At 42.6% G+C, this 25,429-nt stretch overlaps 1 protein-coding gene across 1 annotated transcript in view; it reads right to left on the bottom strand.

Annotated features, from left to right (window-relative positions):
- Positions 1-25,429, bottom strand: part of ERICH3 (glutamate rich 3) — a 63,286-nt gene that overhangs the window by 4,005 nt on the left and 33,852 nt on the right. Inside the window, 5 exon segments of the mRNA XM_030571895.1 lie at positions 1-2,063; positions 6,953-7,090; positions 11,854-12,336; positions 21,198-21,275; positions 22,369-22,605. Coding sequence (XP_030427755.1) covers positions 1-2,063; positions 6,953-7,090; positions 11,854-12,336; positions 21,198-21,275; positions 22,369-22,605 — 2,999 coding nt within the window.

The raw sequence follows: 25,429 nt of genomic DNA, 5'->3' as shown, positions 1-25,429 counted from the left end.
AAGGCTTTCTTCCTTGTGCTGGACTTCAAGCAGATCCGTACGCTCATGAATCCCTTGTGGATATTCAGCCAAAGTCTCTGTCTTTCCTGTTTTTATTTTTTCATTTGTGTCTAATTGTTTCAGTGTGATTTTCTCCTCCACTGTCTCCATCTCTTGCTCCTCTGTTCTGTCATTCCCACCTGTGTGTCTCACTTTTGCCATTATCTCTTCCACAAGGACTGCTTCCTTCTCCACTACATCCAGGTGATATGCCATTTCCTGTGTCATGCCTTCTACCTCAGGTGCTGCTTCCACAGCTTCCACTTCATCCCTCAGAGATGATGGTGTCATCAGTTTCTCCACCTCAGGCAATGTTCTCTCTGATCTCATATCTTCTTCGGGTATTATCCCCTCTGTCATCACCTTCTGCTCTTCCGATCCTGCCTTCTCCTCTTCCATGCCCTCCTCATGTCCTCCATCCTCTGTCTGAATCTCCCAGTCTGATAATACTTCTGCATTTTCTTTCTCACCAACTTCTGATTTCTCTACTATCTCCTCCCTTCGTGGTGGTGTTTCTTTGCCCATTACTGTCCCATTGCCTCCTGTGTCCACTGACATTGCCGCCTCAGATTCTATTTCTGACATTCCCTCTCTCTCTGCTGATTCCTCAGCCACCTCCAGTTCCTCCATTGCCATCCCCTCAGTTACCACCACACCCTCCACTGCTGCTCCCTCAGCCACCTCCTCTACATTTATTGTGGATTTATCTACTGCCTCTTCAGCAATAGGTACCTTTTTTAATATTACCAACTTCTTTTCAGGAACTGCTATTTGGGACACCACTTTTTTTTCTGATTCCTCTGTCACTTTCTCCTCACTAGCTTTCACCGGTTCTTCTCCCATATATGGTATTTCCTCAGGCACTGACTCCCCTATGTCTGTTCCTTCTTCTACTACCTCCTCTTCAGATTCTGGATCTTCTGCTGCTGCTTCCTCTTCAGATGCTTCCACTATGCTCCCCGCATCTTTGTGTGCTCCTTCCTCTATTGCAGTGTCCCTTTTTATTTCCCTGTCCAATGAGGTTTCTTCCATCAAAGGTGGTGATTTCTCTACGTCTGAGGCCTCATTTCTTGTCTCTCTCTCCTCTGGGGTTGTTTCCATTACATCCTCCTCCTCCTCAGATGTTTTTGCTGCTGCTGCCTCCTCCACTTCAGACACTGTTTCACCGACGGGAACCTTTCTTGATTCTACTGATTCCTCCATTTCAGTTGCTGCTCCCAGTATGGGAACCTTCACTGATTCTACTGACTCCTCCAGAACAAATTCTGTCTCTCCCATAGTCTCCCATCCCTCAGGAGCTGCCTCCTGCACAACTTCCTCTCTCTCCAATTCTATCCCCTCTGCAACTTCGTTTCCTCTGGAGTCTGCCTTCTCCATAGCCTTCTCTGCCTCTGCAACTGAATTCTCCGCAACCTCCTCTGCCTCAGATGCTGCCTCCTCCACAGTCTCCTCTGCCTCAGATGCTGCCTCCCCCACATCTTCTTTTCCCACACCTCCTGCCATCCCCACAGCCTCCTCTGCCTCAGATTCTGCTTCCTCCACAGCCTCCTCTCCCTCAGGCCCCTCCTCAACAACCTCCTCTCCTTCAGGTGATACTTCCTCCACCACCTTTCCCTCATAAGCTGCCTTTTCCATTGCCTCCTCTCCTTCATTTACGTCTTCCTCCAGAGCTATATTTCCCTCAGATGCCTCCTCTCCCTGAAATGCCATTTCCTTTCCTACCCTACTCTCTTCCAGATCTTCTTCCATTATAGCCTTCTCCTCAGATGCTTCTTCTTTTACAGTAAGTACATTCTCCACTGTCTGTCCCATCACAGCTGCTTCTTCTTTCTTAGCCAGTAAATCTAACTCCAGAGCTGTTGGATTGCCTGCTTCTTCAGTGTCAGTGGCTTCTTCCTCAGCTACAAACTCCTCCTGCTCCTCAAGTGCTTTTTCATCATCCACCATCTGCCCCTCTTGTACCCCTTGCTCTGCTGCCTTTTGCTTTTCACATGCTGTTGCTGCTTCTGCCAAGAAGGCTCCATCTGAGGAAATAATCAAAACATTAGTTTTATTGTAATAAATACGTTAATTTTAAGGCTTTTTATGAAGTGATTATTAGCGATGCCATTGTTCCAAATCAGTGAAAGGATTTTAGGCTGGGTAATGTGGAGGGAAACTTGACCTGCTGCTTCCCAGGATGCACCTGTCCTGTGGCTGTTTCCAGTGTTGCCATTCTGGCATCAGGCACAAATAATAGAAACAAAAATGATGTCGCATGGCCCAGAAGTGACCTCAGGGTAAATAGAGGAAGTAGCCATAGGAGATTTAAATATGCAGAAATAGGTCATGCAAAATAATCATGTACAGGAGACAGAATATACATCTGTGCATGCAGAGGTGGCTCCAGGCCCCAGCATGCCAAGTGCGTGCTTGGGGCAGCATGCCGTGGGGGGCGCTCTGCCGGTCGCCGGGAGGGCGGCAGGCAGGCAGCCTTCAGCGGCATGTCTGCGGAGGGTCCACTGATCCCGAAGCCACGGGATCAGTGGACCCTCCGCAGGCACGCCTGCGGGAGGTCCACCGGCGCCGCGGGACTGGTGACCGGCAGAGCACCCTTTGCTGCATGCCACCGTGCTTGGGGTGACGAAGTGTCTGGAGCCGCCCCTGTCTGCATGCAAAAATGGGTAATGGCTTATGCACGTTTGGGGCTTGATCCTATCCTCTTTGAAATCAATGGCCAAAGCTTTCATTGAATTCAGTGGCGCAGAATCAAGCCTTTGGCAAGCACAATTATCTATTTGTGCCAGTGCCCCTGTGTCTGTACACATTATTCAGGATCTGGTCATATTTTTGGAAAAACTGGTCTAAACGTCATTGAAGCGAATAAAAAAAATCATGCTTTCCAGAAACTGTGCTCTGGTGGGACATATGAAAAATCCAAAGTGGGGGAAGGCCACCCATAATACCTGCTTTTATTTGATTTATTCTACTGTCACCTTCTTATATTTCCACAACCCTCAGTCACTGTGTTCTTTAGCCTGGCTAGACCTAAACATGTGTTCATGCTGCATCAGCCATCTCTAAAATGTCTACCTAGAGATGGTTCAGCTCCCTGGCCTGAAGCACATTGTTCTGTGGGCCACAGTCTTGGCACAGGAAGATGGATGGGTTCTCACCTTCCCCATTTGGCTCTCCCAGGGCCTTCTGCCAGCCTGGCCAACTTCCCAACGTTACTTTCCTCACTCTATATCAGCACTGACATAAGAGAGGAATCAGTGAATGAACCTACATGCTGCAGTGTTTCATCCTGTCCTGCAGGTGATACTGAGATCAGGAGGCTAGAGTTTCCTGCTGTAAGCAGGTCCATTTGAGCAGAAACCAGGGAAAGCATTGTGCAGCTGGAGAGGCTGAGAGCAGACGGGGAACAGGATGGCAGTGATAGAATAGGGGAGAAAGGGAGTGCTCTGGAGTGGACAGAGTAGAGGACAAGTGTGAAAAATCAGGATACTTTTTTGGGGGGGACCAGGGGATATAGTCGCATATGTAAGACAAAGCCCCTAATGTCGAGATGATCCCAATAATATTGGGACATGTGGTCACCCTAGACAGAGATCAGGGATGGGTGGAAGAAGAGAGACAGAAAAAGGGGTTGAGTTGGAAGGCGTGCAAGAGAGAAATCTAAATAAAAATCAATTGAAGCAGCAGCACTTTTTTCCTCTCACCTTACCACACATAATATGATCTCTAGTCATGTGACCAATACAGCTTAAAACTCCCACATTGCACTTTGCTACCTGACAGAAATCCTGCCCTCCATCCTCCGCCAATACCCTCTAAGATAGATGTGCTTTGCAGTGAGTTATTTATATTTACTGCCAGCTTCCTCATTTTTATATGTCCCTCAGGTTTTAGACTTTTAGCAGTGTTAAAAAAAAAACAACCTGCCTCTCCATTCATTTATCAATCTCCATCATAATTTGTAGAAAAGGGGCTCAGACCAAAAATACCACATCCAGGCACTCCTGAATTTGGGTCACTTCAAATCTTCATCCAAATTCAGTCCAATTGCCAATAATTCTTAAAATGTCTAATAAATCATCTTTAAGTTTCATTTGCAGTGTGAATAATGTCTTATGTCATATGCTGCACTGTCCTTGAGGCAATAATCTCCTTTCTATTTTACTAAATAGTAGCTGGCACTGGACAAAGTATTCTGGGTTGGAAGTAGCTAATACAATAACCCTTTTTCTTTTCCTCTGCTAATGTGAACCTGAACCCTTAGGTGAAAAAATAGTGTATGCTATGAGTACAATGAATGATGATAGTTTAGTGTCATCATCACTCAATTATAACCGATTGGTTATGCATTCAGTTTTGTTCACTGCAGTCAGCATATTCCACCTCCTTTCATCCTCTGCTAAAAGAGCTTGTAGAGAGCTGCTTTTCTTGTCCCCTGCTTAGGACTAATTCAGTATTTTGCTCTGAATATGTAATTGATCCATAAGACAGAGGCTGCTAATATTTGATTTTCAATGCAGAAAAAATAAACTGTATGTATTTATTTAAAATAGCATTTAAAAACAGTCAGTCAGCTGGCTGTTCCATGAGAGGGGGTCCCTCTCCAAAGAATAGCTTTCATTCTGAACGTATCTCATTCAAAATACCAACTGGAATTACACAGCTGGGCAGAGCAGGCTAGGGCAGGGCAGAGCTCTGCCACCTGCAACATGCACATTTACGCTTCGCCACCTGCAACACACACACATATATGCACATCCATATACGCTTCAGCTCTCATCTTAGCACTGGCCACCGAACGAGCTGTGAAGTGCACTGTAGGCGAAGTCAGGGCTAGAAAGTGTCTCTAGTTCTGATCCTGTTCCAGTCTGGTCACCTGTTTGACAGCAATCTCATATTGAAACATGGCTCCTTTGTACAACTGGGATAAAACCCTGAGGGTCTGATTCTGAGCTCATGCTGGTCTACATCAGTGTCATTCCATTGACTTCAACTCTGTTCTCCATGCTGTGAGAACAGAGTCAGGCCCAGAGAATGTTTTATTTCCTGGCAGAGGCTGCAAAGCACAACTGAAGTGTCTGAATGCAGCAATACAGCTCTTTGAAACCACCTTTGTTGCCGGTGGCAACACAACTAACCAGCAACTAATATTATATTGAGTTAGGAAATGGACAAAAATCCAGGTATGAACATATGCTCTTTCAACAGACTGATGTGTTAAACAGTTTTTGTTCTTTAATTGGAGATATTCTGGCTGTAGTTTGTAAGGAAACAAACTCCATGGCAATTTTGCCAGACACCCACTATCCATTAGCAATTATTTTTAATAACTGGGCCTTATATTTATAGGTTAATTTAAAAAACATCATAGAATCCACAAAAAGATAGTGATTTTTGGCCCATATGCCTGTGTAATTTAACAGGCTGCAGCAAAAATTCTGGGAGCTGAAGTGCTGATGGCATCCATCTGTGCCATTATATTTAAAGTTCACAGAACAACACAATCAAACCTGACAGATTTTGGAATCTGAAAGCTTCTGTAATTCATGAAGGAGGAGAACAGGAGTAAAGAAAGGTACTATCACAAAGAACAGAAACATTGTCTATATTTATTTGAGTAGCCAAATGTGTGTTATTTTTCACAGTTACAGTAAGTTGTCTATGCCTATGTGCTTTACTCACAAACCAGCCGCATTTTGCTAATGCCTAAAAGCAATGTCTTGTGTAATAAAGCTAGATAAACATCTAGGCCAAGGTTTCAAATAGTCATTAGTGCCTATGGGTATCTCAATCTCTGGGTGCCCAACCTAAGCCTCCTGAAAATCAAGCTCCCTTTAAAGTGTCTGAAACTTGGCACCCAAAATTTTGAAAATTTTGGCCCTAGTGAATGAAAAAGAAAATTGAATCCACCAGAAATGGTGGGTTCCAAACTCTCAGTCCAAGCATTCATCTGATGCAAAGCACTCTGCTATTCCAGAGGATACTGCAGCATCATTACTCTACAAGTGAACTCTTTCTGTCTTTGGGGACAGAATATTCCAGGCATTTGAGAGGCCACCGTGATATATTCTGTGATAATCAGATACAACCAGGGAAGTTAAAGTCAAACAATTTATGGCCTTATTCTTTTTTCCACTATGTGTCTCTGAACCTCACTTCTATTTTGAAGAAGAACCTTAACACTTACATTCATTAAAAAGTTTGTTACAAACATAACTTGGCCGACTCTAAAACCCAGAATAAAAATGCTGGGCTCTTCCTTTCAGCAATCCTTGGTTCTGATGTTAAATTCCTGGATTAAGATTCCAAGCAGGAACTGGTGAGCCCAGAGAAAATCCTGGATGGAAACCCTTGGAAAAGACAAGGTCCAACTGAGGTTTTGTTGTGTTACTGTCAATAATGCCAACCTCTAGGAAGGTGAGTTGGGGACATAATATAGTCTGTTGAACTCTAGGCTGGGACTCAGACCACTGGCACTTTCATTCATATTGACGATCATTCCAGTGAACGGTGATACCTTTTCCATTCATAGAAATAGAAGCATCCTGTCTTAAGACTGCATTTCCCCCTAGGCCTCATATTAACATACAGGTTGACAGGCTGGAAGCAAAGTGAAACTTACCAGATTCCTATTTTTTGAAGCAGTCTCCACTAGCAATCACATTTTCATGGCCTCAACTCTTTATCCAGAATCACTGTCAGCTCCTAAATGGTATCAGTTTTACAAGCTTTACAGCTTTAGAGGCTAACTAATCAGTGCAACAATTTTATTCAGGGGAGGAAAGAAAAGGAAAACAGAAGGCAGAGATGCCAGTATGAAAAGGAAGGTGAAGGAGGGAACTAACTGTTCTATAAATGGCTTTTCAATGCAGAGTGAAATTTAATCCAGGCACCTGATCATATTAGTTGACCTCACCTTCTTTTATATCATGAGCTATACTTGTTAAGTTCTCCTCTTCTTCATCTGAACTGGAATCACTGGGCTCAGGTTCAGAACTCAAACGATGACCATTTTCAATTGCCTCTGCTATTTTCTCTTGGACTGATTTGCAATCTTAAAAAAAATCACAAAATTATTAAACGAGGAGCAAGGAAGAAAAATAATCGAAAGCTTAAGGGAAAAGGGAATCATTCAGTTGTCTGAAATTGGCTTAACGAGAGCCATATTATCAGTGCAGGGTTAATTAAAATGTAGTAAGCCTTCACCAGTAATAATGCTTTGAAGTATATTAAAATCAAATGGCAACCCATTATAAAAATTCATGCAGGAGGATCTACAAAAACATACATGCAGAAATCAGCCACAAAATCATCACAAAGACACAAAACTACCTTTGTTAAGATGCATTTCATGCAACAAGCAACAAAATTGTCTGATGAACAGAAACCTTTTATTGTCCTGTGCCTACTTTACAAAAAAATTATACCATATTTTTACATACTAAAGTTTCCATATACAGTTCTGATGATTCTTTAAATTCCTCACAGTAGTAAAATTGGCTGAAGACATCGTCTTATCTTGATGCACGGTCATACATGAATGTAAATCCCTATATATAGGCAGAGAAATATTTGCTCCCCCTAAAAGCAACATCTATGATGTTTAAGATTTTGTTTCATAGTCAAGATCTACTTGTTACATTTGCAGCATTATAGTTAAGGTTGTGCTATCCCTTCCATTAGTGTTGCATGTACCAGGTGCTAAGGAATAAAATTAGAGGATAATATACTTGTAAAACTACACTAGCTCTTTGTTAAAAGAACTATTTACAGAGATGCTGTAATGGCAGCTAGCATTGGTTCTAGCCGTGTATACAATTAACTTCCTGGTGCCTCCTCCAAACTCTCCCTTCCTGCAAACTGGGCTTTTCCTTCCAAATACCACGCAGGTTGCTACAATTATAGCTTCAATTTCAAGAGTTATATAATATGGTTATATTGCATTTAATTTTTATTAAGGGAGATGTATTACCACCACTGCATTTCTGTCAATCTAGCCCCATTTCCAAACCAACACAGCGAACTTTCCTGCTTTCAGATAATGCTACTGCGTTATGGCAAATGCAAAGAAAATGCTCCGTGAGAAAAATAAAACCATTGGGAGGAGGGAGTGTATGGAAGGGAGAGGTTCCTCCTAGCTATGCAGGGAAAACAACAGCTATTAATGCTTTTGAGACTGGAGAATAAACACCAACATTGTTTAACCTTCTGTGTATATAATGGGGCTTAAGATGCCTGGTATTTCAGAATTACACATGGCAATGAGGGACTCCATTGGAAGGACTAAAGGTGACACATTTATGTCCAATTGATTTTCAGGGGAGATTAGGGACAAGATGGTTGCTAGTCAAACTCCTCCTCCCCCCCCATTCTTATATTCTTCGTTTCCCCCATTCTCTCCCCATATCTTGCCATTCTACTTTGTTTCCTTTATATTTTCCTTTTATTATTCCTTTATCTGCCATTTATCTGCAACATCTCCTGCTTCTCCTCCCCACCACAGTCTTCTCAGTGTCTTCCTTCCTTTCCTTCCCCCACACTGTTTCCTTCTCTCCTTCTCCTCCAGTTCCCTGCATCCCTAGCTCCCAGGAGCAATAGGACAAAATCAAGGAAAGACAAATTTAGTCTGAATGGCAGGGAAAGCTTTCCAAGCATGATCGGTTTCAGGCTGCACAACAGCCTCCCAAGGGAGATGAGAGACATCTTCACTTAAGGCTTTTAAATGGAGCCTGAACAAACCATACTGCAGAGGACAATCCCATGCAGGCAGGGAGGTGGACCAGATGAAACCTACTAGGTCCTTCCTGTCTCTGAATCTGTGATTAGATGATTATTTTTTCTTCCTCCTCCTTGTTTTTTTCTCATCTCTTCCCCACACCTCGGCCTTCCTGCTCCGCTTCTTCTCTCCATCTTCTCTGTTCTCTCTCCTCAGGCCTTACCTCCACCAACTCTTGTTCTGGTTAAATAATGTACTGGCCCCAGCATGAAGCCACTGCACTTCCCTGGATATTTGGACACTATACAGACCCCCTTCAGCACTTCAGGGCAGGGTCCTGACTAGGGTCTCTGGGTACTATTGCAATATCAATAGTAAAGAACAACGATGATTAAACTCTGCAAACAAGAGGAGAAACCTTCACCCCCAGGAGACTCCTTTGCTGCATCAGAATAAAGAAGCATAGACAGCATTTTCTTCAGGCTCACTGAAGCCCCATAAGTTTTCTTAAATATGGTCCATACCTTATTACTTTGACCTGCTTATAGTCCTGCCATTTGATTAGCTGGCAGTTTCCATTCTTCCCAGTTTACATATATGACAAGAGGGAGTATTGACAGCCAGTCAAAACACAGAGCCCCAAGCAGGATGGCAAATACAGCGCACAGTAATTCTGTCTCTTGGAATGAGTGACATCTCCCTCTTGTCACAAAGTCCACCACAAGATCAGAAAATACACAGCAGGTATTTAGATACCTTCTAAAATCCTAATTCCCACGTTTATGGTGCCTTCCCCAGCCTCAGCTGGCAACTGAATAAGCCCACACAAGCTTTTTCACTTATGGTCTCCTTTACATATAAATTCATCTCTGGTTAATATTTCTGCAACATCTAAAACCAGACTGGTTAGCAGAAGCATAGTCAGTAACTGGATCTGCTACCAGGCAACAGGGCAGAAACACTTGATATAGGAGGAAGGACAGTGGCAACAGAAAGTTTAACAAGGAAATAAAAGAGCTAAGAGCCTAATTTTGCAACTGCTTTAAGATGCTGAACTGCTCACCTCTCATTGGCTTGCTCCAAAAGTGGAAGCCAATCAGCAATTTTTAGGACTGGTCCAAGATTTCCTAGATTAGTGAGCAGGGGCTGATTGTGGGATCAGGCCCTAAAGAAAGTTTGATTCCCAATGTGGCATGTGCTACTCATCAAATCCTTTTTTCACAATGTTAGTTTCCTTTCAAAGAGGTCCTTGCCCTTATTTTTTCATTACTCACATATCATTCCTTGACAATTTCTTTATTTTCTCCCAAATTCACCATGACAATACTGTACCGGTCAGGAGCTGGCTGGGATGGGATCTACTAGGTCTTTCCTATCTCTAACTTCTATGATTAAGTGATTATTTATTTTTGTCCACATAGCCCTTGTTTTGTCCTCATTTTCCGTAGTCTGCCCGAGTCTTAGACATTCTCCAGGCAGTAAAGATGCTGTAAGATTTGATGGAGAAGTATACATTCTTTTATCTGTACTACGCTTATCCCATCTGTCACTTACTCATCCTGACAACTGAAATAGGGCCTCCTAAAGAGAGAAGTCATCCCAAATGCGATGATCATTCAAATCTATAACTACAGTATAAAATGACCATTAAATGTCAGCACCCAGGAATTTGATCAAATAAGAACAATGGTCTTATTTTGTGCCAAAACTGTGGCAGGTCATTAGCTCAGTACATATGATTATCCCTTTCTTCCCTTTCTTTTTTTTTTTTTTTTTTTTAATTACAGCACTTCATCCTACCTGTATGATTGATATCATTAGCAATCTTCAACCACACTTAATACTTATGTAACAGTCTAATGGTGAAGTTGCTTAAGCTGAGATGCCTTATGCAAGTGAAAGGAACATTTCAAGAAACACACACCTATAAATAATTCAATATAATCCCTGAATAATAAATTATTCCCTCTGCTTCAATTCTGAATGCATCACATAGCAAAACCAAAGCACAGTGCAATCCAAAGCAATCCAACACCAAGAGACTTGCAAACAATACAGCATAGCGTTCAACAGTGTTTGCTTTACACACACGGTGCTATTTGATACATGCTGCACTCGAGCAGAAAGCAATAGAAACAAACCACAAAATCTATTAAAACTAAATGAGAGCATTACATAATCCACTGCAAAATCGACATCCGTAGAAATACAGTCAGAAATACTGTCTAGCATGGCTTATGACTCCCTTTCTTCACATCTGCATCACTAAGAAGGCCACTTCATTACTTTACATTGAAATTCTCAGTATTATCAGGATACTCTCCCCGCTATCCAGATGAAATTCCACACCAAGTACTTATATTCTTCCCACCCAAGTATGCAATCCTGCACAGCCTCACTCATGTGGGTATAGCTATACTCCTTGCCCAGCCCCCAAAACATCCCTCAATAGCTGTGAGATTGGAGCACAAATATCCCCATTTTACAAGCTGCCAAACTGAGGCACAGGGAGGTTAAGTGATTTACTCCTGGTGAGCCAGTGTGTCAGTGACAGAGCCGGAGACAGAAACCATGTCTGTTGACTCCCAGTCTGGTTGCCTATGCACTGCACCATGATTTACAAGAGATTTTTAGGAGTCCTTATGGAAACTGGAATTATAAGAATGACAAACCAGTTCATCTGAGCTGGCATATGAATTCTCTAGGACTTCCTATGCTTCTGATCTAAACGGGCACTAAGCTTTATAAAATTACATGAGATGTCAAACTTAAGGGTATTGCGGTCCATGAAAAAAAATACAAATCTATTATCACATACTGCCCCAACGAGTGATAGAGATGAAAAAAGAATAGCCAAACCTTACATTGGAAAACCCATAAAATCAAACAAACATTGAACTTACAGCACATCACTGGTGGTTATTTGGCACACACAGCAAAATGACATTCTAACAGTTTTACATTGTACACTAAGAATAGTCCAATAACTGAATTTCTCATGCTATATCAAAATGCCATCTCAGTCACTAAGGGTAAGAGCAAATGACACAACACTTACATGCACTGGACACATCACATCTCCACCAAGAGACTATACTTACCACCTCCTTCATCAACCTCAGGAGGATCCTTGTTTGTAGCCTCTGCTTCCATAGTACTGCCTTCCAAATGCACTAGAACAACCTCCTCCCCATCTTCCCTCGTGTTGCTTCCATCCTTCTCCCCCTCTTCCCTTGCATTATTTTCTATTGACCCTACATGTCTGAGTTCCCCATTGAGTTCATCTGTGCTTTGATGATGTATTTCCATATGTCCATGAAGAACCTCAATTTCTTCCCTCATCACAGCCTCTGCTTTTGTCTCTTCTGCTTCATCCATTTCTTCCTCCTCCACTGCATCCATTTCCTGATTTTCCTCAGGTTTGCTTTCCCAAGTCTCATTGCCATACTTCTCACGTGTAGCTGTCCCGTCAATGTCTTCCTTTTCATTGCCCTTAACATGGTCTTTCATCTTTTCAGCTTCAGAGTCGTCTTCACTGCTATACAGAGTACTGCTGGATGAGAGAGAGGATGCAGACTTCCTATCTACAAACAGTAAACATAATTTCATTTTAATATTTTTCTATAAAGCATCTGTCTTCACTGTGCACCAGTTCATCTAGCTGTGCCAGAAGAGCCAGGTCCTCATCTGGGGTAAAGTGCTGTTGTTCAGCTTTAGATCAGCTGAGGATCTGGCACAAAATGCCCAGTAATGATACAGATAGGCCCATTACCTGAAACTAACAACAAACAGTTAATCAAAGCCACTTAACATATTTTATTTTGGATAATGTAACCATGCCACAGGAAATCTCTACCAGTGGTACATGAGATCTGCTTCCAAGGCCACCTCTGAAAGCAGTTGGAAAGGGGTGACAACAAACTCCTGCTGCATTCGACAAGAAGTTTCAACAGTCAGAGTTCTTCGGCACATTCATAACATCTTGGTGGATCTATTAGAAATCTCTTGTGAACCACCCAGGAATCAACACCATGTAGTATTAATCCTTGCTGTTAACAATGTAGTTCTGGTTTTTTCGCACCCCTCACATCCAGACACGCCAAACTCATGGAAAAAATGCAGAAATTGGGCTTGTTTTTGGCTTAATTGGCTTGTGAGTTGCTCATCAGCTAGTTTTTGGCTTCTAGCTCATTGCTTCTTTTTTTTGATCGGCTCCCAGCAAGCAGGGGGAAGGCGGGGCAAGCAGGGGCAAGGGCAGGGGGAGAGTCAGGGCTACACAGCGGGCCCACCACAGTCCCAGAGTGCACACCGGGGGGGATCTAGTCACATAGAGCATTGGGGTTCTTAGGGATTGGCTTGTTTTGGCCTTGTTTTGAAATAGGATTAGCTTTATTTTTGGCTTATTGTGAAAGTCGGGGTGCTTATTTACCCTGTGAAAGCTGGCAACTGTGCTCACATCTTTAATTATTCTTTCCAAATGCGCTGTTATGAATATTCCGAAGGTGGTTTTTTGGGGTTTTTTTTTTAAACTGAAGTATAATATTTTTACAGGAGCTAAAAATTTCTTTCAGATATGCAGATATAACTCCCATTAACTTCAGTAGAATTGTGAGGGTATATTTGTGGGGGGAATGTGGTCCTAAATTAATATAATGCTTGTTAAAGGTGACAGATTATCAGCCTGAGAGGCTAAAGTCTTCTATTTATCATAGAGAAGATACAGGACAGTACAAACATCCCCACAGAGCAATTCCAGGGTGCCTCAACTCTGTTCTAGACAGGCCATCACTGTATTAGCTCAGATCACCTGCCCATTCAAGTTTTGTCATCTTCACTGAGATTGACAGCAAAAATGACAATTAGTATCAGTTGTGATGTGGAATCTGCCTGCTTGTGCCTTTACTGAGAGACATTTCACACTACAGAACACCAATCCCATGGTAGTGACTTCCAGTTGCTATCTGTCTGTACTGGATCTGAACCTGCAACCTAGAGGTAAAAAGTTCTGAATCCCCATGGCCACCCAGCTCCCTAGCAACATTATAAAATTATTAAAGACACTAACAAGAGCATAAACAGGCCAGTTGAGAAAAAATATCTCATACATTTAGATAAGCAGTGTATGTTTCTTTCCAGGAGCACCGACCAATGATTCTTTACAATGTACTCATCGGCTTATGGGCCATAAGGATTTGAGTGCCAAAGTCTTTCTTACTTGCTTTATTTCTGCCTAACCCATAACACTACATGCAAAAATAAGGACTTAGGCTCCTCAGTTATCGGGATATGTTTTTAAATCTCTACACACAGGGTGAAATTCTGCCTTCAGATATACCTATGCAATTCTGTTGAATTCAGGCACTATGGTGATGAGTGCAATATAAATGCAGAGATAAGATGAAATCAGATAAGATTTGATCCTCCTGTATTATTCTTTGTCCCATTATCATCATCATACATTACTCATAATACAGTAGCACCCAGGGATCCCAACAGGAGTTGGCAGATTATAAATATAGAGTCCCTGCCTCAAATAGTTTGCAATCTAAGGTCTTGATCCTGCTAACAGTCACACATGTGTGTAACTTTAAACAATTGAGAAGTCCCATTGAGTACAAAATGAGACTAAGGGTCTGCAGGACCATGGCATAGATAAATTCAAGACATAAATGAATTTTGCACACAGTAGTTAGGATGGAGGGGAAAGGAAGATGATAATAAAATAAAATAAGTAATAAAAGAATTTGGTTATGTAAACTAGCCAGCTGGGTAATTTGCAGATCTTGGTGGTTTTGTTATGGTAATGAGAGTTTTGCCATTAGGATTTTACCAAAAAGGAAACTTGTCCTGAAAATGACCAGTGAGTCACAGTACTAGTTTAGGCCAAAGTCCATTCCATGTAACAAGCCTGAACACATACCTTAGTCATACAAAGTCTGCATTCAAATTAACAAAATAGCAAAAATTCACTCAGAGAAAACCTATAAGACTTCATTTGACAAGCTTCTTTCCCCTGCACATGTAGCTTTTCAAGATCTTTTAAAATAACCTTTTCAAAGTTGGGCACCTAACTCCATATTTGGAGACCTAAATCAGTGGCCTGATTTGAAAGGTTCAGAGCACCCACTGAAATTAATGGGATCTATAGGTGTTCAGCACCTATGAAAAGTAGGTCACTTATTTATGTGCCTAAATATGAATTCAGCAAATTACTATAGGCTACTGGTTTAAGAACACTAGCAATTGTTTCCAGAACAAGACCCACATCCCTGTTATGTTCCACATTTATCTAGAAGCAAAGAGGAAGTAAACCACTTACCAGAACTATGAGTTCTCCAATAGCGTGCCCCACAAAATATCCACATTTCTCGGGTTAGTGAACAGTATGCTGTGCCGTGTGATTCCAGGAGCCGTTTGAACAATAGTGTCAACATTTTAACCATGATAGTTCGGTCTACATATGCCACGCCAGGGGGTGAAAGTAGAAATGCTGAGGCATGATAGCTCCCCCTCAGTTGCAATGCCCTGCCTGTTCAGGAGTTAACAGGATTTTTAAACACAAGAGGAAGATCGGGGGTGGGAGGTGACCATGTGGCTGAAAGATAATGTAGCTGAAGAACTCACGTTGCTGCTCAATAAATTACGTTTCTCCTTCCTTACCTCTCCCACACACACCCCTCTCCACTCCTGGAGATGGGCTAGCAGTACCAAGTTTAATTAATGATGACAGTGATTATTCATAATGGACACAGCACCATACCTGCAAACATGCAGAATGTTTCAAGGTGGGGCATTAGCAGAGTGAACTCAGCACTTAGTGCCATTTTGAAAGAGCTCTCTGGGTGCCCCCGACCCGACCCCATCACCCACGCCTGCAGTCTGCAAGGAGTGTTGGAGAGGCCCCAAAGCAATGGTGAGCAACCTGCAGCCCATCGGCGTAAGTGATTGTGAGCCACAAGACATTTTGCAGCCGCAGCTTTCTGCGGCTCCCATTGGCCGGGAACAGCAAACCACAGCCACTGGGAGCTGTGAGGGGCCGTGCCTGTGGATGGTCAACGTCTGCAAAATGTCTCGCGGCTCGCAATCAGCTTACCCTGATGGGCCGCATGTGGCCTGCAGGCTGCCCACTCCACACCACTGCCCTAAAAGCTATGCCCCACTGGAGCTGTAAGGTGCTTGACATCATACCAGCCCCACATCTTCCGTGCTCCAGGAGTAACAGCACCAGCACTCTGCACAGGATAGCCCAGTGGCTTGAGCATTGGCCTACTAAACCCAGGGTTGTGAGTTCAATCCTTGAGGAGGCCATTTAGAGATGGGGGACAAAAAATAGTTGGGGATTTGTCCTGCTTTGAGCAGGGGGTTGGACTAGATGACCTCCTGACGTCCCTTCCAACCCTGATTATTCTATGATTAATGCACAAAGAGAATGAGGGCGAAGCTCCCTGCAAGAAAACTTGGCTTCCACCCACATCACCAGTATGACAGAATTTAGCCAATACAGAGAGACATATTCCCCTACCCTGAAAAAATTCTAATGTAAGAGTAGAGAATAGCACTTGTTCTAGTCATGGGCCCTGATTCTCAGGTCTTGAGAGCTCAGGAGAACAAAGGCAGTTGAAAGTTAGAGCGGGATTTCTGGAATGCTAGAGTGCTCTGTCCATGCCACCTACACTGGAGGGGGCTGGGAGATGGTGAAATCTCTACACCTGCCAAGGACTGTCTCTGAGCAAGGAAACCTTTAGCTGCCCATTTTGGGGGGATTTCCAATCCCCTTTGCAGCACTCTGGTGGCATGAAGTGACCATAGCATGGGGCAGGATGTGATCCTAGATATCCTGCCCCTAGGGGTTTAGAAATCCAGAGGAAGGTGGGGGGATTTGGGTGCTGCCTCCAAGCAGTGTGTGCCACAGGGGGTTGGATCCTACCCCAAGAAGACAGGTATGGGTTTCAAGGGGTGGGGGTAAGAGAGCGAGCCTGCCCTGCACACATCCTACAGCAGCTCAGGCCCCCTCATGGCTGGCCTGGCTGCTTGCTCCAGCCCACTGACTCTCACTACAGCATGCAGGTGGGTCAAAACCTCAGTGTCCCCCCCCACTACCACTCAATTTGGCCCAGCTGTCCCTCCGTCATAATGGGAAGGGCGGCCAGCCCGTACCTAGTCAGGGAGGGGGCTCCCCGGTGACTGGAGGCCCAGTGCGAGCGCACTTAATGCATGCTGGTTAATCCAGGCCTGTGGGAGAAAAACAAGTTCAAGTGCCTGCTCTGCCTGATTCAGAAGGTGCCCTAACCCACACACTATTGACTATTCTGGTCTCTCGCTCTCTCTTTCATTCACTCTGATTTTTGTCCCAGTGTGGAACAGGCAAATGTTTGAAATCTGAAACATTTTCACAGGATGGGGAAACCATTCCCTGCCCATCTCTAATTGTACCCTGCATTAACCCATTGTGGATCTCTATCCTCCTATAGTGGTGGGACTACATAAAAGGGCTTAGGAGTCTACTACTGTTCCCAAATTAACTGACTTGGCCCCTATCAAGGTTCCCGCCCCACTCTGAAATTTAGGGTACAGATGTGGGGACCCACATGAAAGACCCCCTAAGCTTCTTTTTACCAGCTTGGGTTAACAGTACGCTGCCACCACTAAGTGTTAACCAAATATTTAGGGAGAGCCACTTGGAACTCTGCCTTCCCCCAAACATCTCCCAAGTCCCTAACCCCCCTTTCTTGGGCAGGCTTGAGAATAATCCTCCTCAAACCGCTACACTCCTTTCCCCAGGAAGGCTTGAGAATATCCCATCACCACTTAGTCCTGGTGAACATAGATCTAAACCCTTGGATCTTAAAACAATGAAATAATCAAGCAGGTTCTTAAAAGAAGAATTTTAATTAAAGAAAAATGGTAAAAGGAGTACCTCTGTAAGATTAGAATGAAAGATAATCTCACAGATAATCAGAATCCAAACACAGAGGGTTTCTCTCTGCACAAAATTTTAAAGTTACACAAAGAACCCAAATTTATCCTCCCTCTTAGTTGCAAAAGAACTCACAAACAAGAAAATAAAAGTAATCTAATACATTCCTTCTCTAAATACTCACTACTTTATGGGAGTGGCTCCTTCTTTTTCTGTCTCCAGCAAAAGCAGACATATAGCACACACAAAAGACATTTTCCCCCTTCCAGATTTTAAAGTATCTTGTCCCTTTATTAGTCCTTGTGGTCAGGTGTCAGCTAGGTTATGGGAGCTTCTTAACCCTTTACAGGTAAAAGAGGAATTAACCCTTAACTGTACATTTATGACAACCCCTTAACTAAAGAAGTAGATGCCCGTGCTTTTAGATCAAAAGGTACTGCATTCAATCCCTACAAACAAGAGCATTGCTACAGTGCTGCAGGAAACAAATCCTGCATTAATATTTGAGAGGAACAGGATATAAAATAGATACTTTTCTTCTCTGCTTTATATGAGTCCATGATTGCCAAGATGGCAAATATATATTAAAAAAAATCCTCACTGCGACCTCGAACAGAATTGTATGGATGTAATTGAGAGCAGAATTTGACTCAGTATGTCTCATAACTAACTACAAAAAAGTGGATTTTCTTCCACTAGCTTATAAAGCCTCTTCTTTAAACATATTTTTTTAAATGAATGTGGATTTTTTTGGTTTTCACTTCACAGCTCTTGCGCCAATCATTTTTAGCAGTGGTCATCTACACTGATCACAAGCAGTATCCTAGTGAATTGTCTGTTTACAGTCTGCTTTCCTGCCCATCATTCATTGCTGACAATCACAATACACTCTCAACAGGTGAGTCAGTGCCTGGGATGATTAACAAAAACACAATAAGAAAAGCTGTCACTCTTTTCTGATGATTAAAAACAAATCTCATCCACCATTCCTAAGCTAGATTCTTCTTTTCTTACCAGTCTCACACTACTGTATCTTACACTTGTGTCACCCAGCATGGGTATTTAACAAATGCATCAGCTTCAATTGTTAGCCAACAGTTCAAATTTTCCATACTTTTCACAGTTTTGTAACATATTTTGTAACTTCTTGCCCTCAAGGAGCATGTGTCATCTAGGCAAAACTAAGCCTAGCCAAAGAATGAATAACTAGATAGTTAATCATGTGCAATGGAAAGGATTTACTGATGGCTTGAATTCCACTGCCACAATGTCATCTTCTGTTTCGTATTGTTGAACCAGAATCTTGTCCATTGAAAAGCTGCCTCTTTTTCAGCATTCATTTTCAATAAACACAGCTTTTCACTTCAATAGCAAAAGAGCCCTGCTTGAATGAGCTATTGCTAGCTGGCTCTCTAAGAACAAAACCCTGTGCTCAGCACACTGGAGGTAGATAAAAATGGCTAAGGATTATGATGCCAATAAAGTAAACGGATGCTAGGAGCAGATAAATCTTTCCTGTGGTAGACTTTTAGTTCTAAGTAGAAAGAAATGTTTGAAAGAACACTGAGTTTGGGTTCAATGGTGGTGAAATCTCACAAGCTGTTTTTGTGAGATTCTAGCCCACAATGATGAAAATCTCATAAGACAAACTCATTTCTGGTTATTTCTGCCATCTTGAATGGGAGAAATCTCTTTAAGGAGACCAGTCATTCTCCAGAGACTTTGAATGCATTGCAGCCAGAACCAAAAGACTTTGGCTTTGGATCAAAGAATTCAAATCCAGACCCGCTAGAAATCCAAGAGCTTTTGGATTCATTGTTCCAGTTTGGGTCCATCTCTAGCTGTACCCAAGTGCAGTGCTACAGCCCTCTATTGACTGCTGCTAAATAAAAACTACAGGACTCTTTCAGACTTTCCACCCTCAGTATACAAATGCCAGTGCAACCGTAAATCTTGTCGACAAGCACTTCCATGTCGACAGGGAGAGGCGAGCTAGAGCTTGAAAAGCATTTACAGCACCAACCAATGGCCAGAAAATAAGGCTCTCTCACAAATATTTCTAACCCCCTCCATTACGATGGTGCTAAACATGCATCTTTCTTGACCAGTCTTCATGTTTCTAATGGCATCCTAATAGCCTTTTCTCTTTATTTTTTTTAACCACAGAGAAAGAAATATTGACTCTCTGAGCTATGGTTCATGCAATGTGAGTACTATCCACGAAGAACAAAAGCAAACCCACTAACTGCACTTCAGTAAAGAGTCTCATAGCTATCTGATTAGTGTGATCATTCTGCCAAAAATAATTTCTCATTAGGGTTGCATGAGGAAGAGATCAATTACTAGCCCACAAAATCAGTAAGAAGCTACATTTAAAAAGCAACTGATTTGAAAGTTGATCTTGGGAAAAATTCAGTGTGTCTATTTATTTGCATGATGCTGGGAGTTTTCCAGGAAATACAATTTCTGCTACTAAATGATAGAATTTACCCAGTTTAATTAAAAACTGCAATTAAAGCAAAGCAAATTAAAAGAGTTTAAGGGATGGAATGTGAGAATTACAGTGCACATACTTTTGAAAGCATTTTGTCAATTATAAAAGAATGTCAGGCATTTCTGAATGGCCATACCATGCCTTACCCATGTGCACAACTCACAAACAGTGTGTATTAATATACAGTAGAACCTCAGAGTTACAAACATCTCGGGAATGGAGGTCGTCTGTAACTCTGAAATGTTCATAACGCTGAACAAAGCCCAGTTCAGGCTCCAGATCCAGGAGCTAACACTCCAGGCCAGGCTTCAGCAGCAGCTGAGCTCCCTACTCAGCTCCAGCATGAGAGCTGAGTGTGAGAGAGAGAGAGAGAGAAAACAGTGTATCACTCCTCCCAGGATGGAGGGAAGGCCCGCTGCTTTGGGCTGGCAGTCTCAGCGTCTTGCTGAGTGGCTGACCCTGGGGTGTGGGGGGGGAGAGACAGGCAGTTCAGATGTGCCTACCTTTAAGATACAATACAGGAACAGTACAGTATTTGCATTTTTTTTGGCTCTGCTGCTGCCTGATTGGTTACTTCTGGTTTCACATGGTGTCAAGTTGAGGGGCCAGTCCCTAACTCTGGTGTTTGTATCTTTGAGGTTCTATTGTATTTCAAATGGTGGCATGAAACAAAGTTAATGGAAACACCTCACTACACCTTAACTACACTACGTTATCAGTGTTGTAGTATTTAATAGTCAAATAAGAAGTATATTAATTTAGGAAGAACCAAGGACTCTCACTGTTATGTTAGCTATCTTTACATTCTCTCTCTCTCCTGACCATAACAAAATTGATGCAGCTCAAGAAGCAACTAATTTGTTCACAAGAAAGCTGATTAGGCAAGATACTAATAAGCAGAAAATCATTTTTAAAAGTGTACTAATTGTCCAGGAATCAGTAAATAAATTATTCCTGATAATCATTAGAGAAATGAAAAATTAAGATTCTTTCTGATCATTGTGGTGATTTTTATATGCAAACATGTTTCAAACCTGGTTTGAGTGTCTGAAGATTTTTAGTCTTTCTGTAGAAAGCTGCAATTTTTTCCCCAAGAGCTGCTTTATCTTTGCCTATTTCACATAGAAATACAAACATGAAAGTAATGTTTACATTTAACTTGAGCAAATAGCTCACATATAAGGACGGTCATATGGAAAAACACCTGATGTGTTAAAGACTACACACACCTAGGGTGACCAGACAGCAAGTGTGAAAAATCGGGACGGAGTGGGGGGCAATAGGAACCTTAATAAGAAAAAGACCCAAAAATTTTGACTGTCCCTATAAAACTGGGACAGCTGGTCACCATACACACACCTCATAAGAGTGGGAGTCTTGGACCAAGGTCTGCTGGCCAAATTACAGCTAAAAGAACAGATTCCAAGTTGATGTAAATTGCCATAGGTCCACTGAAGTCAATGGAGATATGAACATTTACACAAGCTGAAGATCTGCCTCCAAAGATTTAGTTTGCCAAAATTCCTCCCTAAATTCCCCTAGTAGCTACATCTTCATTTCTGATCCTGAACTGTTCTGCAACATTGCTATGAGTTGTTGCATTGCATTCCAGAGATGACTGTATTTCTACATGGGGTGTGAAGTGATTCTTCTATGTCTCTTACCTGTTAAATACATCAGAGGAATATCGCTGGGTATAATTAACATTTGAGATTCTCAGATGAAAGGCACTATGGCAGTGTAAAGTGTTACAATGCTGTGACGTGGCTAATAACATGCCCTTCTTTCTTTCTACTCGTCCATGGCTGTGCAGTAATATTATTGCAGACCAGAGCTGGATTAACTGAATGGATGGAGCGGGGAGAGACGAAGGGTCTTGAGAATCAGGAATATTGCAACTAAAATGGAAGAGAGTCGGCGTGTGTTCTTCACTTCTGGTTAGCTCCACAGCATGCTGTTGCAGAGCTAGACTACCTGTGGACAGCCTGGCAAACAGGCGGGGGAGACTGGATCCATAGCTTTCTGTGCCAAGGATTGTGCCAAGGAAATTTTGTGATGGATGATGCCCTAAGTGTCACTTTCATGACAGTGTAATGTGTAGCTCAACATAAATGCAGGCTAGATGTACACAATAGGGCATACATAAAATGTAAAACACAGATCGGGTCAAGTATCCTGCACCAAGGTAAGAAAAAAATAACTAACCTTGTTTATCTTCCTCTGAGTCACTGTTTGAGTATCCATCACTTTCATCTTTCTCGCTGTCAGAGGCCTGCAGCGCCTTCTGTGATGAGCTTTTACTCTCCTTTTCATGGTCTAAATTATCTTTTTCATCATCTGAGGGTGACTTTGACATTCCATTCATTTGATCATCGGCCTGTCCTTCTTCATTAACTTTCTCATCTGATTTCTCTTCATCTGCTTCAAAATCTTCACCATACTCTGAAATAAAAGAAGACCTCTAGCATGAGACAGAAAATGGAATTCATAACTACTTAAAGTTCTTATTAACCAGAGAGAGGTTAACTCCATTAATCCTCTTTTCTCTTTGCATTTCCTCACTTCTTTTTACAACAAGTGAATATATTTGGCCACAGGAGGGATTGCAAAAGTACATTACCTCAAAAAAACAAATCATTTTCTTTAAATCTAGAGTAACAGAAATGGAACAAAGCTACTCAATGATCTAGCAGGTGTCATTCAAGTGTAAAGAATAAAATCAACAAAGGTAGGTCGGATAGACAAAAGCAGGAATAACATATAAAGGGAAGAGATCCCACAGAACATATTGTCCTTCTGATGGTTTATCCATTGCTTAAATTAATTTTCCTTGCAGCAAGTTTTTTATATAATGGGAAGTAAGGGAAAGGTGGACTGACAAGGCTAATTAACAGAGGAGTGTCCTACAAAATAAATTAAATTATTCAGACTCAGCCAAAGGACACTGCAGATGAATACTGTGATTATTGCATGGTTCTTCTAAAATATTCATTTGGTTACAGGATGAATTCTTAGCTCCATTCTATTGGCAAAACTCCCATTCTGACTTCAGTGTGTACAGGATTTAAACCGAAGTCTCTTACTGAGAATTTGATTAGGAACATTTGATAACATCAGGGCTTTATATGTAATTCAAAATTGAAATCATGTGTGTATCAGAAAATGTTCTCCGCTCCACCCAGAAACAGACTAATTATATTCCCACAAACTAGAACATACCTAAATCCCTTTCACAATAAAATATTTACTTTGCAACCATTAATTTGTTGCACAGTCTGCAGAGAGGCAACAAAACTCTATCATGAAAGAAAATTGTCATATCAGACACGCTCCAGCTGTCCCTTGGGGCGATAATTTCTCACCTTTCAAATTTAATTGTTCACCTCTTTTTCTTGTTGAAGTGACAAAATGCCAAAGACAGAAAGGAAGAGTATCTGATGTGGAACCAATTAGGCAAATAAACAATTACTCCACAATGAGAATTAAGACAATGAGCAAATTTATTTTCTACATTCAATTGAAATCCCAGCTGCCTCTGAGGTGGCAAGCCTTCTCAGTAATTGCCAGAGAGGTGTCCATCCCCTGAAGGGAAAAAGGCCTGGCTAATCACAAAAACGTATTCCTAGTGCCGAATGAGAAAGTTTTGTGTGGGTACAGAAAACTCATGAAAGTGAGGACAGGAGTAGAAAGTGGGAAAAGATTTATGGAGAAATAATATGATATATTATGAAAAAAGTCTTCTCTTAAATAAGTAAATGAATAAACAGGAGATGCTAACAATTTTTGTATTGACAGATAGGTAGATATGCACATGCCAAACAAAAGATGGAAAAGGCATTGGTGGTTATATGGTACAAGAAAACTGCCAGCTTAAAAACAAGAAAGGACTCTAACCAAGAGGTGAACAGATTTATTTCACTCCACATAGGCAGCTTTTAGTGCTATAGCCCCAGTAGCAATGATAGAATGAGGATATACTGTATTCAAGACATAAACTTCTGTGTTAGATTTGACCTTAGAAAGAGATACTATAAATCTAAGCAGAACAAGAATGACCCTGAAAGTCAGATGCTGATCACAAATGCAAAGAATGAATGAACTCTGCAACTCAAAATTATAATCTACTGCAGATAGATCCTCCACTCCTGCCCCCAACCCCTCCCCCCCCTCCCCATCCTTCTATAACCCACAGACCCACTGCTCCTGGCCCCTCCCCAGCCTTCTATAAAGTCCCAGCCCCTCGCCATCCTTCTATAAACCCCCAGCCCCTCCGCTCCTGCCCCATCCTTCTATAAACCCCCAACCCCTCCACTCCTGCCCCCTCTATCCTTCTATAAGCCCCCAACTCCTCCACCTCACCCCTCTATAACCCCCAACTCCTCCACGCCCCCTCCATCCTTCTACAAACCCCCAACCCATCCACCCCATCCCTCTATAACCCCCAACTCCTCCATGCCCCCTCCATCCTTCTACAAACACCCAGCCCATCCACTCCTGCCCCTCAATCCTTCTATAACTCCAACCCCTCCCTTCCCCATCCTATAACCCCCAACCCCTCCACTCCTGCCCCCTCCATCCTTCTATAAATTCCCAACCCCTTCCCCATCCTTCTATAATCCCCAACTCCTCCACACCCTCACCATCCTTCTATTAACCCCCAACCTCCGCTCCTGCCCCTCCATCCTTCTATAAACCCCCAATCCCACCACTCCTGCCCCTGCCCCAACCTTCTATAAACCCCCAGCCTTCTATAAACCCCCAGCCTCTCCACTCCTGCCCCTTCCCCCACCTCCTATAGCCCCTCCACTCCTGCCCCATCCTTCTATACACCCCCAAAACCTCCACTCCTGCCCCCACCCCATCCTTTTATTAACCCTCTAACCCCTCCACTCCTGCCACGTCCCCATTCTGCTCGTATGCACCCATCTCAAGCCTCAGCTCCTGACCACCACCCCCTGTTCTGCTCCTATCCTCCACCATCTCCCACCCCTTAGCTGCTACCCCACCTCCTCCTCTGTGTCTACATACAACCCAGCTCCCTCTCTGTTCCCTTCCATCATCAGCTCTGGTTCCCCTCCCCCTCTGTTGCATCTCCACTGTCTTCTGTCTCCCTCCTAACCCCCCACATTTTCTGTCCCTTTCTCCCACTCAGCTCCTATATATCCCATGGCTCCTTCAACCTTAACTATAGGCATTGTTACCTGCACTGCCTATGCTTTCTCTCTCTCTCTCTCCTCCCTGCTGCCCCCCCCCTCACTCTCACACA

This window comes from Gopherus evgoodei, chromosome 8 (assembly GCF_007399415.2).
Source record: "Gopherus evgoodei ecotype Sinaloan lineage chromosome 8, rGopEvg1_v1.p, whole genome shotgun sequence".
Classification (NCBI taxonomy): domain Eukaryota; kingdom Metazoa; phylum Chordata; order Testudines; family Testudinidae; genus Gopherus; species Gopherus evgoodei.
The sequence above is the reverse complement of the archived record's forward strand: the minus strand, read 5'-3'. Positions and strand labels throughout refer to the sequence as shown.